Source organism: Oratosquilla oratoria, chromosome 9 (assembly GCF_046742065.1).
Source record: "Oratosquilla oratoria isolate Oo_2021 chromosome 9, ASM4674206v1, whole genome shotgun sequence".
NCBI classification, from domain to species: Eukaryota; Metazoa; Arthropoda; class Malacostraca; order Stomatopoda; family Squillidae; genus Oratosquilla; species Oratosquilla oratoria.
The window spans coordinates 25,340,937-25,358,614 of record NC_134785.1 but is presented as its reverse complement, the minus strand read 5'-3'; the positions used below and the strand labels follow the sequence as shown (position 1 = coordinate 25,358,614).

The 17,678-nt window shown below is 38.4% G+C and overlaps 1 protein-coding gene across 1 annotated transcript; it reads left to right on the top strand.

Moving 5' to 3' along the window:
* Positions 1 to 3,912: 3,912 nt before the first annotated feature.
* On the top strand, positions 3,913 to 17,615 carry LOC143028010 (UDP-glucosyltransferase 2-like). The gene is made up of 7 exons (XM_076189652.1): positions 3,913 to 4,078; positions 6,115 to 6,243; positions 6,394 to 6,534; positions 7,748 to 7,938; positions 16,787 to 16,882; positions 17,126 to 17,216; positions 17,541 to 17,615. The coding sequence occupies exons 1-7, from the start codon at positions 3,914 to 3,916 to the stop codon at positions 17,613 to 17,615; spliced, it is 888 nt and encodes a 295-aa protein (XP_076045767.1). The 5' UTR covers position 3,913.
* The last annotated feature ends 63 nt before the right edge of the window (positions 17,616 to 17,678 follow it).

Sequence of the window (17,678 nt, the reverse complement as noted above, 5' to 3'; positions counted from 1 at the left end):
CCGCACAGTTTTGTCTCATCTGCAAATTTGAAAACAATGGATTTCAGTCCATGGTCCATATCATTTATATATACTATGAATAGAAGTGGCCCAAGAACGGAACCCTGAGGAACTCCATTTGTGACATTTTTCCATCTAGGAGTTTTTCTATTTAAAGCAATTATCTGTTTTCGATCATTCAACCAATTACTAGTCCAACTTAATAGGCTACAACTTATTCCGTGTGAAGGTAATTTAGTAAGTAGTCTTTCGTGGGGGACGGTATCAAAAGCTTTTGCAAAGTAGATATATTAAATCTATATTGTTTCTTTTGCCATAATTCGAGAGAACTGTGTTGTAGAATTCGAGTAAGTTGTCACGCAAGAACGTTTTCATCTGAATCCATGGTGGCTATCATTCATCAAACAGTTACCTTCTAAATGATGTTCGATAGCATCTCTGATGATAGTTACCATAATTTTTCCTGCGATTGAAGTCAAGCTTATAGCCCTGTAGATATTTGGTTTCTTTTTGTCACCTTTTTTGAATACGGGAGTAACGCTAGCTAGTTTCCATTTTCTTGGATTTCTTGAATATGATTTTTAATGGAACAACAATCTCATTTTTCATTTCCTTTAAGATTCTTGGATGCCAACCGTCAGGCCCTGGTGTTTTATTAACTTGGATTTTTTTATACACCTTTTAATTTTTTATTTTGTTATATTTACCGTAGTAAGTTGACCATAGACTTTTCACATGTTTCAGTTTGGAGTTCACTTTGAAGTGTTTCGTTTACGAATACTGAGCTAAAATAGTTGTTTGAAATATCACATATTCCTTCATTTGAATATTCAAGTTGACCGTCAGCAGATAATAATGGGTCAATATGATTCCTAAAAAACTTTTTATCTCTAATGTAACTATAGAATTCTTTGGGATTCTCTTTGTATTTATCAGCGATATTCATTTCATATTGTTGTTTTCAATTTTTATTGTCTTTTAATATCTCTAGCCATTTTGGTTGAGCCTGATTTGGGGGACGTCTGTCCTTAAATGGGATGTAAGTACGAATCATCTTAGTAAGCGTTTTTTGAAACATATCCCGCATCTGATGTACAGGTCTTTCGCTTAATTTTGCCTCCCAATCTGTAAGCTGAAGCTCCTCACGTAATCCTGTGAACTGAGCTTTACTGAAATCGGATATTTTAGAAACACAAGTGTCTATTCTAATTTTTTTTAGCAATTTGAATCTAAGTTGTGATCGCTACTTGCAATAGTTTCACCGACTTCTACATCGGTTATCATGCTTTCGCGGCTAGTAATCAATAGATCGAGTAAGTTTCCATGTCTTGTGGGTTCTTTTACATGCTGAACTAAGTAATTGTCACCGAGAAAATTTATCAAGAGACTACCTATATGGCCATGTTCAAGGGTCATCCAATCAATGTCAGTAAAATCGAAATCAACCATTATCAATAAGTCCTGGTTGCAGAAACTAGACAGTTCTTGAAACAGTTTGTCGTCTGCTAATGACAATGAATTTGGTCTATATATTACACCTACATTCATTTTTTTGTCCATTTGTTTGGATTAATTCTACCCACAAATTATCATATGCATCTTGTTTCACTTTCTCTAAAACACAGGCATGGACATTGCTTTTAACGTACAACAGAACACCCCTACCTTTCTTGTGGTTTCTATCCTGATGAAAGTGTTTAAATCCTGCAATATTAAATTCAGCTTCAAACTCTCCACCATTTAACCATGTCTCGGTTATTCCTATCATATCGAGATTTTCGCTTTTGACATACGCCTGTATTTCTTGGAATTCGTTACTAATACTACGAGCATTAAAGTGCATGGATTTAAGAAACTCGTGATTGTTTCTTTTTGACTAGTTTTGAGTTTCAACATCATGCCTTACATTATAATTTTGTTCTTTATTGACACCTTGCTCTATATTGACATTTGGTTCTTTACTGTTATTCAGTGCCTCATGGACATTTGCTCCATCTCGGACATCTGGTCCCTCACGGTCATCCGATCTCTCATATACACCTTGCCTCCCTCCGTCACTGCGTCCCACACCGGCCACCCGTCGTTCATTGACATTCTGCCCGGAATCACTTCCTAAAATAATATTCTGTCCTACCATGATATTTTGTCCTTCACTATCATTCCATTCCATCGTGATATTTTGTCATCCATCGACATTATATCCTAAAGTTATATTTTATCCTACACTGACATATTGCTCTACATCATTCCTACGCCCTACTCTGTTTTCCCCAATACACTCTATTTCCCTTCCCCTTGAGTTTGTACCCCAAAAAAGGAATTAGTGCATTACAAATTCCCACAATGAGGTTTGTAAGAATATCTTTGACTCTGCGAGTAAGATGGATCCCATCAGAAGCGTAAAGGTCATGACGTCTGGAAAAGAGATACCAAGGATCACGAAAGTGGTATCCCAGTTGCGTGCACATTTCTGATATCCTCTCATTGATTCTTATGGCTCTACTGTTCCAACGCGAGCCTGCGTAGATTCTCGGAAGGATTCCACAGACTACGTGACGGCTCCCACGCTCCTTCATCTCCTGAAGGAAGACCTTGTAATTTCTAACAAGTTCCTCTGATCTCACCCTACCCACATCGTTACTTCCCGTATGAACAATCATAACCATGTTCATCCGCCTTTGCTCACTGATGGTTTGGGTACAATCGGCGATCCCACGGCCCGGTTGACATACAAGCTTGCAACGTCGTTTAGTCTTTCGCTGCAAGATGTCGTCATAGTCTCGCGCCATGGAGTCCCCCACCACCAAGAACTACTGATTTTCAGCCACCTCATCTTCCAGCAGAGCAAAACGATTGACTAGAGCTAGCGGTTGCTACGCATGGCCCCCGCTTACCGAACGTGGGGTCGAAAAACGGGACCCCACGGAGCGCCACTCGCTCACGGTAGCGGCAGAAGTGGAAGAGGTGGAACACTCTTTGGGATGTGGGGAGGATTCCCTCTTCTCACAGAGCGCACTCTTGAGAAGAAACATCCTGAGACAGTTCTCCATGTTCACACAATCTTCACAAGCCATTTCACTCCTTCAGTAATACAAAAGGCAAAAAGAAAATATAAACCAACAAAAGGAACAAAATCGGTCAATAAATGGAGTTTTATATGGAATACCATGCAGTGGATGTCCTGCAACGTACTACGGTGAAACGTCGCGGGCGTTAAAAAAGAGAACACAAGAACGACCTACGACATCACAGGACTTCAAATTCTCTGGTAGTGTACGTGAACACGCACAGACATTTACCAAAATGGGAAGGGGCACGCCCTATCTGGACCAGGCTAGAGAAGAAAATGAGAAGACTGGTCGAGTTCGCATACATAACACTGGGAAAGGTCAGCAACCACAGGGAAGGATTTGTTAATCTGTCATTTGCAGCCGCTAGATTGGTCATGGGGAAGGGAGTATCGTGCCAATCAACATGCGACATTCTGAGACGTCCAGCCGGATGAGCCGTAAGGAAAGTATATATACTGTGTACATACGTTGTCTGTCACTCTGAAAAAGGCTTGTAGTCGAAACGTCAGGAATATAGTGCTTTCACTCCAACCTGCGTTTCTCTACCCCATTTTCCACTCATATATATATATATATATATATATATATATATATATATATATATATGTATGTATATATATATATATATATATATATATATATATATATATATATGTATATATATGGGGACATATTGCGTAATCTATTGATGGTTTGGAATGATAAAGAAGTTAATAACTACTGTGTTAGACAAATCAGTTCACGTTGTGGGAGTTGTTTTGCCCTTGAAAAAATAACTCATTTGTAGAGAGCAAAAAGGAGAGAAACCCTAAGTTGCGTCATTTGTCCCACCCAGAAACCAGATGCGTCTTCAGGCAGTACTTCACGGAACTACGCTGGTGCTCTTTGCCTTACTGCAGCATGAGGCCCAAGCATCCCGGATCCTCTACTTGGCTCCTATTGTAGGCACGAGTCACGGCCAACTTCATGCAGCAATCGTCACCACTTTGGCTAACCATGGCCATGAGGTGGGTGCTATGCACGTGATTGATTGTATGAATATTAGTGCATATAGAAATTAGATTTACAGCTCTTGCCAGGTCCTCATGTTATTAGTCAATCAAGCTGAATAAATTTTCTTCAGTAGTCTTTCTATAACAATTAATATCAACTGAGTTATGGAATCATCTTTATCATACTGTTCTGTACTGTTTACGGTTGGTGATATATAAAGTTAGGGCGACTTGCTACCGCCAATTATGTGTACGTTTGGTGAGTCTCTGCGGTCCCAATAAGTATACGCAAGTTCCAGCGAAGCTCTTGAGGTGTTTCGAGGTAAACCAGTGATAGGTTTTGGTGGTTGTATTTACAGGCTCCGTCTGGGGTATTGGCTGCATGTTGTGGGATAAAAAACTGCTCAGTAGTATGCAGCTGATACTTTAGGGTCTATATGGGGCGCCCCTACGAACCAGAGTCACATATCATTTTGTCTGTGATAGAGGAAGTCTCTATTCATACAGAAATGATGATACTTTGTTATACTGCGACTTTCCCTCCGTTATGCTGTCCCTCCACTCTTAATACTGTCCTGTGCCACCTCTCTGAATGTTCATTTAATTTTTTCGCCGAACCCTGTGGTGGGGGAGAAGAATACTACCATCGAGTTGTTCCCACTTGAGTTGTAAAAGGCGTCAAAAAGCGGGACGGGGATAGGACTAGGCATCTTACTCTCTGTAGCCCCAAAGTGGACATTCTAAAAAAAAAAGGGGACATTCTAAAAAAAAAAAAAAAAAAAAAAAAAAAAAAAAAAAAAAAAAAAAAAAAAAAAAAAAAAAACATAAAAAGGTCTGGGAGGAGTTTTCCAACCAATACCCTAAGGTTTGGGTCTTTTGATATGCGTGAATGGGGTACAGATGAGAGTTAAAGGAAAGATATAGGCAGTATGTTTGTGAGAAGAATGATGGATGTGTTGGCATTGAGTGAAACTAAGTTCAAAGGGAGAGGTGAATTTGAGTTTGGGAGTGTAATTGGGAGGATCTAAGGAGTGAAGAAAGGATGAAGGAGAAAAGGGGTGGCTATACTAGTAAATGAAGAGATAGGTAAAAGTGTGGTGGAGTGGAATGAGGTTTCTTCAAGGTTAATGTGGATGAAGGTAAAACTGGGAAGGGAAACGTGGGTTTTTGTAAGTGCATATGGGTCTGGTAGTGAGAAGAGTGTAGAGGAAGGGGAGAGTTTTTGTATAGATTTAAATGGGTGTATAGAGGGTTTATGGAAAAATGCCAATGTAGTGGTACTGGAAGATCTTAATGCTAGAGTAGTAAATAAAGCAATAGAATGGTTGGGAAGTGGAGTACCAGGGAAATATTGTAGTGGAGATTTGATGGTAGAGATATGTCTAGAAAGAGAGTTGATGATAGCAAATACAGTGTTTAGGAAGAAAGAGAGAGAGAGAGAGAGAGAGAGAGAGAGAGAGAGAGAGAGAGAGAGAGAGAGAGAGAGAGAGAGAGAGAGAGAGAGATAGAGAGGTAGAATGAGAGAGCAGAAAATAGAGAATAGAGAGTAGAGAAAAAAATAAGTAGATAATATCAGCTTCGGGCACCAACTCAATCAAAATTAGGTAGGTCTGTAGTGAAATTATCAGGAAATAGCAGAGAAATATAAAAAAGTCACGTAAAATAGAAAAGAAAGGTTATATTGCCTCGGTCTGACCTCAGCCAACTCATCAAAGCCAGAAGGCATAAGACCAGGGCCAAGTTTGGCTCATCGCCTTTTGAGCCCAAGGTCAAGGCCTTCAGACTAGCCATAAGGTCAAGACCTATCTGGAGATCTCAACCCTGTTGGTATGCGACCGTGCCCATCTCTTCTTATATCTATCTAACTTAACACATTTATTTCATCGGGTGCATTGAAGTCACTTTACATGACTGCTGCTATTTCCTTCTCCCGTTATTCAATCCATAATTCCCTGTTAACATCCTAGATGAATGTATGCATGTATGTGTGCGTGTGTGTGTGTGTATGTGTGTGGTGTGCATGCATTAATGTGTATGTTTTTTAACTTCAGATGACGTATGTGACACCCTATGCTCCGAAGCAGGAGAATTCAAGGATACGAAAGATCGTCCTACCCCACCTCGACCTTGCCCCCTTGATACCCAACGTCTTTGAAGATGGGTCATATGCTTTTAAAAATGTAAATTATCTTGGTAGTATACGGTTTAATCCAGAGCAACCAATTAGTAGTTTTATTGAAATATTCTATTTGTATATACTGTAAGATTGGCTTCAGTAGACTATATAGTACCTATAGCATACTAATCCTAATTTCTTTTCTTCCATGGAGATTACGTACATCGCTATTGAGTTCTGTGCAAAGGGGCTTCAGGATCCCAAGGTGACAAAACTTTTCAATGAGACTTTTGACATGATCATTATGCCCCCTGAATTGATGGACTGCTTCCTCGTGTTTCAACACCACTTTAGGGTAGGTCAAAGGTCTCTTGTATGCAAAGGTCATCACTATCGGAGCACTTTCTTTAAATCTAGGCTCATCACCAAAGTAACTTTTCATAAGAAGAGCCGTCATTAAATGTTGATCAGGAAAATGCATTCTAATTCTGATACAGTGCCAAAGGGGTTAACCAAGAGTCGTCCTCTATGCTTGATGAAATTCCTTGGCATTAGATGACTGATCTCATGCCGTGCTTTCTTTTGCCAAAGGGAAGAAAGATGGTAATCATGAACATTATTGTTTGGTCACTTGCAAAATATGATCAGTACGAGTTGTTTGACTATGTAATCAACATGGGAATTTCCAACCCATCCATGAATATGTATGACCTAAGGGTCTGTAATATTGATTGTAGGAGGGCATTTAGTGATAGGACGGACCTTGGACGAGTCAGGTACTATGCCCTATGAGCTGACTCAAAGCCCCCATAATCAACGCTTGAGACCCCAAGCACAAACATGTTGGCGTGGGTAAAATGAATATTCCTGCGGCGCTGTAGTAGGTTCCTCACATGAATAATATGGATATTTCACGTAGCGCATGTAACGGAGTTGGGGGTGGGGGCTATGGAGAAAGAAAGGAAGAGGATTAGTGAGTCTTTGTCCTTTATTTAGACGGGTCAGTCCTGAACTGTTTTTACATGTGGCCCGAACCGTATATATATATATATATATATATATATATATATATATATATATATATATATATATATATATATATATATATATATATATATATATATATCGCGTGGGCAAACCTCACAGTACATAATCATTCCTAATTGCATGACAAGGCAGGTATGCGCATCAGATCGCGACCACGTGGTCAATATAATGCGTACCGCAAGTGTTTTGTACACAAACACGTCATCAGTACGATATCCACAAGTTTGACTACATTGTTGAAAGAGGAAATCCGTATTAAAAGTGTTTGTTTAGACGTCAATAATCAAGGTCAGTGGAATTACGGGAGGAACTTATTATGCTCTCGGGTTCTTGCTACGTTTAGCCTATGTGTTGCTAGGGTTGAAGTTTTTCAAAGATGTGTGTGATTGAATGCGAAACAACGTGACAGAATAGACACATGTCATCTGTTGTGTTTCCTAATCTTTGCTCTTATTTCTTGAATGTTGTGCGATGACCAAAATGGGTTAAATAATGGATAAATCAAATTTCCCCTCTGGCAGGTTCCTTTTGTGTTGGTAAATCCCGGGCCTGTTATGCCCCCTCTGGACGTCTGGTTCGGGAACCCATCTTTCCCTTCCTATGATGTCAGCGTCTTCATTGGCTCCGATCCCCCACTCTCCTTCGAGACCCGGGCTTACAACATCTTTATGGAGATCTTCGTAAACGGAATGATCTACTTATTACGGACCATGTAAATGTGTGATAGAAATATTGTAGATAGGTGATGAAACATATTGATGTAGTACGCTGCAGTTGGTGGGGAGGTAATATAAGGTAAAATACACACACACACACACACACACACACACACACACACACACACACACACACACACACACACACACACACACACACACACACACACACACACACACACACACACACACACACACACACACACACACACACACACACACACACACACACACACACACACACCTCGTGGCGCAGTGGTTAGAGTTCCCGGCTGTCACTACGGTGGTCCGGATTCGAATCCCGCCCAGGGCTGAAATAATTTCAGTCTCACTGCACTGCGAGTTTTTACTCCAACTCTCGTGGGCGGGGAGTTGGGTGTGTGTGCGTGTAAGGTCGCAGCATAACCCATAGATCGGTCTTATATGAGGTCTGAGCTCTCTTCCGGGGGGGGGGGACTGTTTATCACGAGTCTGACACGTGATACAAGGCCATGGTGAATCACACACACACACACACACACACACACACACACACACACACACACACACACACACACACACACACACACACACACACACACACACACACACACACACACATACACACACACACACACACACACACACACACACACACACACACACACACACACACTTCAGCGAATGGACGGCTTGGATGACGTTCTGAAGAAAACTGAAGTCTGTGGATCCCAACGCAAAGAGAAGTGCCTAGTGTTTTTACAGGGTGGGGGGGAAATTGCTCGTGGAGTAGTGGGAAAGTAGGGAAAGAGGAAAAGGGGCGGGATTACTGAGGGAAATGGAAGGAAATGAGGAGGGAGTAGACTTGGCCCAGCCAGACAAGCGAAAGGTAAACAAAAGACTGAGCGATGATGAAATGTCTAATAAAAATGTAAAGATTAGGAGTATAGAGAGGAGCAATACAGTAGAAAGTGACGAGAATATGTTCCAGGGATTTAAAGAGGGTGGGGGGGACACAACCCCCCCCCCGACTGATAAGACTAGAGGAGAGAGTTGATAAGGTGATCGAGGACTTGGAAAGTAGGTTAGGTAATGTTGACTCCATTTTCCAGAGAATTGAAAGGTTGGAACAACTAGAGAAGGCAAACAGAAACTTAACTGATGAAATAGAGGACCTAAAAAGACAGTTAAGAAATGTAAAGGAGGAGAATGAGAAATTGAAGAAGAAGAATAATGAAAACAGAGAGACAATAGCTAAAGAAGCTAAAAATTGGAGAACAACCCAAGAAGGGAATAAGGTTTCATTCACTGACATAGTCAAACAGCAATTGAAAGAACATAATGAAGACTCAGTTATTAAAGTGATGAGACAGAAGGAGAATATAGTAAGAGAATTAGCTGACAAAAAGAAATGTATAATTATATTAGGAATGGAAGAGAAACATAACCCAGATAGAACCGCAAGAATCAAGGAGGAAAATGAAAGAGTAAGCAGTTTATTAAAATTAGTCCAGGAAGATGAACCAGAAATTATAAAGGAAATTGAGGAAAAATTCAGACTCGGAAAATATAGTACAGATAAGACCAGACCAATTAAGATTAAATTCAGGTCACAAACAACGGCAGAGAAAATTCTATCCAAAACAGGGAAACTAGCAACAAATGATCAATATAAAAAGGTATGGATAAAAAGAGAAATGAATAAGGAGGAAAGAGAGGCAGAAAAGCAGAAAAGACTTGAAGCTAAGGCAAAAAACGAGGAAAGAACGGAGTCAGAGAAAGAGAGATTCTATTGGAGAGTAGTGAACATGAAAATAAAGCAGTTCGACATACAAAAGAAAAACAAGGGAAACAGAGAACACAATGGAAGTGGCAGAAAACTAAGAGCGTCTTACACAAATATAGATGGATTGATAACAGGATTGAATGAACTGAATGATTATTTGAAAGAAAAAGAACCGGACATAATGGGAATTGTAGAAACAAAATTAAAAGGCCCACTACCACCCAATAGTGTAGGACATGATGCATACAATTATTGGATTAGAAACAGAGAGAAAAAACAAGGGGGTGGAGTTATGTTCCTGACTAAGAAGGATATAAACGTGAAAGGTGTCATATATGGAAAGAATACAGTAGAGATGATTATGATAGAAGTGGAAGACAGAGATAAGAAGAACAGAAAATTTGTGATCAATTATGTGCCTCCGAAAACAGCCTCATGGGAGGAGAGTGAACATAAAAGTATGTTAGAGGACACAAAGATAGCATTAACTAAAATAATGGAAGACGGAGGAAGAATAGTTATGATGGGCGACTTTAATTGCAAAGAAATCTGCTGGGAAGAAATGACAGTAAAGAGTGGGGAAATGCTCTACTTGAGATGATTACTGACCATTTAATGACACAATGGATACAAGAGAACACTAGGTATAGAAATGAAGAAGAACCATCGAGACTAGACTTAATAATTACATCTGAACCTAGAATAGTGGACAAGATTGAATATAAAACACCAATAGGCAAAAGTGACCACATATTGATTGAACTGGAACTTAATGAAGAAAAATATATGAAAAGAAATGAACAATATAGAAAAGGAAGAATGATGTATGAAAAAACAAACTTTGATAAAATAAGAGAATTCTTCCAACAAGAAAACTGGGAAGAAATATACAAAGAAGAAACATCAGTGGAAGAGAAATGGAATATTTTGACAAAAATTTACAAAAAAGGAGTGGAAAAGTATGTCCCAAGACAAAAACAAGAAAAAGAATATGTAAAATGCTGGTACAACAAAAGTTGTAGGGAGTTAAAAGACAAAAGAGACAAAGCCTGGACCAGATGGAAAAAAGACAGAAGACCTGAAAAATGGAAAATATATACTGGTTATAGAAATGAATATGTACAAAAGTGCAGAGAGGAAAAAAGAAAATATGAAAAAGATGTTATAGAAAAGTGTAAAGATCAATCAAAACTATTCTACAGATTTGTAAACAATAAACTGAAAAACAAACAAGACTTGGAGAAATTAAGACAAGGAGGAGTTGAATACACTGAGGAAATGGAAATGGCAGAAATTATGAACAAACATTTTAAATCAGTGTTTACAAGGGAAAATATACAACCTGAAGAGATTGAGTGGAAAGAAAAAGTCCCCCCTATGGAAGAAATAGAAGTAACAAAGAATGAAATATTGACACACTTGGGTAATTTTGATGTCAGAAAATCGCATGGGCCAGATGAAATAGCAAACTGGATTCTGAAAGAATGCAGGAATGAACTGGCAGACAAAATACATAGCATAATAAGCAGTTCCTTAAAAGAAGGAAAAGTTCCAGAAGATTGGAAAAAAGCAAATATAGTACCTATATATAAAGGAGGAAATAAAGAAGAACCTACCAACTATAGACCAGTCTCTCTAACAAGTACAATAGCAAAAATTTGTGAAAGAATTATCAAAAGTAGATGGGTAAAATACTTGGAAAAAAACAACGTACTAAATCCAAGGCAATTTGGATTCAGACAAGGACGATCATGCGTCACCAATTTAATATGTTTCTATTCAAGGCTAATAGATATAATACAAGAAAGAGATGGATGGGCTGATTGTGCATTTCTAGACCTAAAAAAAGCTTTTGACAAAGTACCACATAAGAAGTTGCTTAAGAAACTAGAATATGAAGGAGGAATACAAGGTAAATTACTGAATTGGATGGAAGACTTTTTGCAAGAAAGAAAAATGAGAGTAGTGATAAGAGACCAGCACTCAAAATGGAATGAAGTAATAAGCGGTGTCCCGCAGGGAACAGTTCTGGCCCCAATAATGTTTGCTATATATATTAATGATATGGATGAAGGAATTGAAAGCTATATGAGCTTCTTTGCAGATGATGCAAAACTACTGAAAAGAGTGAAAACTGAAGAAGATTGTGAATCACTACAGAGAGATCTAAATAAAGTACAAGAATGGAGTAGGAAGTGGGAGATGGAGTTCAATACAAAAAAGTGTAGTATAATGGAATTTGGAAAAAGCAAAAACAGAATAACAGGATCATATAATTTGGGAGAAGAAGGAATAGAAAAAGTAGAAAATGAGAAGGACCTGGGAGTCATTGTTATGAATAATATGTCACCTGAGAAACATATAAATAAGATTTTTGGAGAAACTTATAATTTAATAAGAACAATCAAAGTGGCATTTACATACCTGGATGAAGAAATGGTGAGGAAAATCCTAATCACCCTGATAAGACTAAGATTGGAATATGCAGCAACGATATGGTCACCAAGTACAAAAAAATATATAAAAGAATACAAAGAATACAAAGAGCAATTACAAAATTGGCACCAACACTCTCAAAACTATCATATGAAGAGAGACTACAAAAACTTAAACTACAGACACTAGAGCAAAGAAGAGAGAGAGGAGATTTGATAGCTATTTACAGAATCATGAAAGGCATAGAAATTACTGATAGAGAGAATCTGATAAATTGGGATGACAGAAATACAAGAGGACACGGAAAGAAAATAAAAAAAGACAGCTATAGAAGAGATTTGAAAAAGAACAGCTTTCCTCACAGAGTAATAGACAGTTGGAACAAGTTAGATGAGAAAGTGGTGTGTGCAAAAACAATACATGAATTTAAAAATAGTTTAGATAAAATGAGATATGAAGACGGGACCCCACGAGCATAGCTCCCCTTCCCGTAAAATACAACTAGGTAAATACACACACGCGCGCGCGCGCGCGCCAGTCAAAGTGACAGCGAAGATTGGACTCCAGAAAAAAATACAAATTTCTTGGATCTCAACGACGAGGGAGTACCTGTGTTGTATTAATAGGGAAGGGGAAAGCTCGTGGTGTAGGGGGAAGGTGAAGAAAAAGGAGAAGGGGAGGGATTACTGAGGTAAATGGAAGGAAATGAGGAAGGGGGCGAACGGGCCCCGGAATTCAGAAGGAATGTCAACAAGAGATGCGCAGACGACAGAGGTGAAGTCGAAGAGATTAGTAAAAATGTAAAAATTAGAAATATAGATAAGAACAGCGCAATGGAAGGTGAAGATAATTATTTCCATGGATTTGATGAGGAAGGAGATGACAACCTCCCCAGATTAGCAAGTCTAGAGGAAAAACTAGCAAAAACGAACGAACAGTGGGAGGTTAGGTTCAGTCGACTTCCACGGATTACACAAAGAGTTGATAAATTGGAAGAACTAAAGAAGGAAAACCAAAACCTAAATAAAGAAATAGAATAAAAAAAAACACTTAAAAGAAGTAAAGGATGAGAATGAGGAATTAAGGAATAATGATAAAGAAATGTATAATCATATTAGGGATGGAGGAGAAGCATAATCCAAATAGGACTACAAGAGTAAAGGAGGAGAAGGAAAAAGTAAACAAGATATTAAAAGCTAGTTCAAAAAGATGAACAAGAAACAGGGGAAGAAAATGAAGAAATATATAGACTAGGGAAATACAATATAGATAAGACCAGACCAATAAAGGTTAAATTCAGGTCACAAACGACAGCAGAGAATATGTTATCAAAAACAGAGAAACTAGCAAAAAGTGATCTATATAAACAGGTATGGATGAAAAGTGATATGAATAAAGAAGAAAGAGAGGAAGAGAAAACAAAAAGAATAGAGGCTAAGAAAAAAAAAACGAGAACAGAACAGAGTCAGACAAAGAGAATTTCTATTGCAAAGTAGTGGATATGAAAATGAGGAAATGTTTCATAGCAGAGAAAAACGGAAGGGAAACAGAAAACAGGGTGGATGTAACAGAAAATTAAAAGTGTCTTACACAAATATGAATGGCTTAATAACAGGCTTGAATGAACTGAATGATTACCTGAAGAAAAAAAGAACCGGACACAATGGGAATTGTAGAGACAAAATTGAAAGGTCCACTACCACCAAACAGTGTAGGATATGGTGCATATAATTATTGGACTAGAAACAGAGAGGTAAAACAAGGGGGTGGGCTTATGTTCCTGACTAAGAAGGATATAAATGTGAGGAATGTCACATATGGAAAGAATACATTAGAGATGATTATGATGGAAGTGGAGGACAGGGATGGGAAGAGCAGGAACCTTGTGGTAAGCTATGTGCCTCCTAAAACGGCTTCGTGGGAAGAAAGAGAATACAAAAATATGTTAGAAGACACAAGGATAACACTAAATAAGATCATGGAAGATGGATGAAGAATAGTTATAATGGGTGACTTTAATAGTAAAGAAATCTGCTGGGAAGAGATGACAGTGAAGGGTGGAGACGACCTATGGGGAAATGTACTACTTGATATGATTATAGAACATACAATGACGCAATGGATACAAGAGAATACTAGGTATAGAAATGAGGAAAAACCATCGAGACTGGACTTAATAATCACATCAGAACCTGAAATAGTAGACAAGATTGAATATAAGACACCAATAAGTAAAAGTGACCACATATTGGTTGAACTGGAACTAAATGAGAAAAAATACATGGAGAAAAACGAACAATATAGAAAGGGAAGATTAATGTATGGATTTTTTTTTATGAAATAAGAGAATTCTTTCAAAAAGCAGACTGGGAAAGGATACTCAAGGAGGAAACAACAGTAGAAGAGAAATGGAATATTTTGACAAAAAAATATAAAGGAGTGCAAAAGTATGTTCCAGGACAAAAACAAGAAAAAGAATATGTAAAGTGTTGGTACAACAAAAGATGTAGGGAGTTAAAAGACAAAAGGGATAAAGCTTGGATAAAATGGAAAAATAGACAAAAGACCTGAAAAATGGAAAATATATACTAGTTATAGAAATGAATATGTACAAGTGTGCAGAGAAGAAAAGAGAAAATACGAAAAAGATGTCATAGGAAAATGTAAAGATCAACCAAAACTATTTTACAGATTTGTAAACAACAAACTGAAAAAATAAACAAGAATTAGAGAAACTACGACAAGGAGGAGCTGAATACACAGAGGAAATAGAAATGACAGAAATTATGAACAAGCATTTTAAATCGGTGTTTACGAGGGAGAACATACAACCTAGAGATGTCGAGTGGGATGAGAAAGTCCCCCCTGTGAAAGAGATAAAAGTAACAGGGAAAGAAATACTGAATCATTTGAGTAATCTCGATGTCAGAAAATCGCATGGACCAGATGAAATGGCAAACTGGATTTTGAGAGAATGCAGGAACGAAGTAACAGACAAAATACATAGCCTAATAAACAGTTCATTGAAAGAAGGAAAAGTTCCAGAAGATTGGAAAAGGGCAAATATGGTACCAATATATAAAGGGGGAAACAAGGAAGACCCTACTAACTATAGACCGGTCTCTCTAACAAGTACGATAGCTAAAATTTGTGAAAGAATGATCAAAATTAGATGGGTAAAGCATTTGGAAAAAACAAAGTACTAGATCTAAGTCAGTTTGGATTTAGACAAGGACGATCATGCGTCGCAAACTTAATGTGCTTCTATTCAAGGCTAATAGATGTAATACAAGAAAGAGATGGATGGGCTGATTGTGCATTTCTAGACCTAAAAAAACTTTTGATAAGGTGCCACATAAGAAATTGCTAAAGAAATTAGAAACTGCAGGAGGAATACAGGGCAAACTGCTGAAGAGGATGGAAGACTTCTTGCATGAAAGAGACAAACATTCTAATTGAGATGAAGTGATTAGTGGAGTTCCACAAAGAACAGTTCTGGCCCCAATAATGTTTGCTATATATATGATATGGATAAAGGAATTGAAAGTTAGATGAGCTTCTTTGCGGACGATGCAATATTGCTGAAAAAAGTGAACACGGAAGAAGATTGTGGGTCGCTACAGAGTGATCTCAATAAAGTATGGAATTCAATATTAAGAAGTGTAGTATAATGGAATTTAGAAGAAGTAAAAAAAAGAATAGTGGAATCATATAAATTGGGAGAGGAAGAAATTAATAAAGTAGAAAATGAGAAGGACCTGGGAGTCATTATTAAGAATAATATGTCCCCTGATAAACATGTAAACAAAATTTTTAGAAAAACTTATAATTTAATAAGAACAATCAAAGTGGCATGTACATACCTGTACGAAGAAATGGTGAAGAAAATACTAGTCACTTTGATAAGACCAAGATTGGAGTATGCAGCGACGACGTGGTCACCAAGTACAAAAAAATGTATAACAAAACTTGAAAGAATACAAAGAGCAATTACGAAATTGGCACCAACACTCTCAGACCTATCATATGAGGAGAGACTGGCAAAACTTGAGCTACAGACATTAGAGCAAAGGAGAGAGAGAGGAGACTTGATAACTATTTATAGAATCATGAAAGGCACAGAAACTATTGATAGAGAGGATCTAATAGAATGGGATGATAGAGATACAAGAGGACACGGAAAGAAAATCAAGAAAGACAGTTATAGAAGAGACCTGAAAAAGAACAGCTTTCCCCACAGAGTAATAGACGTTTGGAACAAGTTAGATGAAAATGTGGTGTGTGCAAAAACGATACACGAATTTAAAAACAGTCTAGATAAAATGAGATATGAAGACGGGACATCACGAGTATAGCTCCCCTTCCTGTAAAATATAACTAGGTAAATACAACTAGGTAAATGCACACACACACACACGCACACACACACACACACACACACACACACACACACACACACACACACACACACACACACACACACACACACACACACACACACACACACACACACACACACACACACACACACAAACACACACATGTATAATAGTTCACATGTATCATGGTTTAAATGAGGACCTTTTGTTGATTCTTTGCGTCCTTCTGCTCAAATCACTCGGTTACAATCCGGTGATCCATAGGACAAGGACTGCAAGTCAGTCTATGGGACTTCTGCCGGATGATATGCCGTCCTTTGATGCCCTCTACAGTAACGCGAGTCTTCTCATCCTCAACAGGTTAGTCTATGCCCATTGTAAATGTATTCAGTGAACTAAGTCTCCCACTGCACAGTGAAAGTGTTAAACCTGTGTCGAAAAACCCTTTCTTCACCATTCACGAACCATACATTTGCTGTACTTCCCACCAATGGGTGTTTTCACTTAAGCTTCCCACCGAGCAGTTGGTGTATCAACTGTGTTTTTTTTTTTTTTTTTTTTTTTTTCGTATGCCCGAACGGATTCTGCCGGTCTGGCATGCAGCTACCGAGCCATGGAGACACCCAGGCCCTTTGTGCATAACATTATCCACGCTGGTGGAATCCATCTTAACCCCACGAAGCCACTTCCACAGGTAAGACATATCAGTTTTGTGGTAAACATCTAACTTCTTATTCTGTCTGCAGACAGCCTACGCTATGCATCTCCGTGGGACTCCCTCTTGAACCAAGGGGTGAGAGCCTATCTCGATTAAAACCTGAAATGGTCCACTGAGGCCAGTTTACTTGATTCGTTTCTGTGACATCCCCTCAAGACAGAAAGCTTTAAGCCACCATAAAACTAACTGTATTAGTATCATGTCTGCACGCGATGTGCCAAAACAATTCCTCTTCACGTCATCACTCGCAATCACATGTAGATATACAAGGAATAATTATATTTCTAACATATACAACAGAAATACTATTGCAATATAAGCTACATCTCACGGTGGACCTTGGGGAAGTTTTGTAAGCTTTACACACGCCAATGACGGCACAAACACTCTCGAGGTCTGTCGCTGCTTGTTTAGGTCTTCTGAAGCAAATCTTTCCTC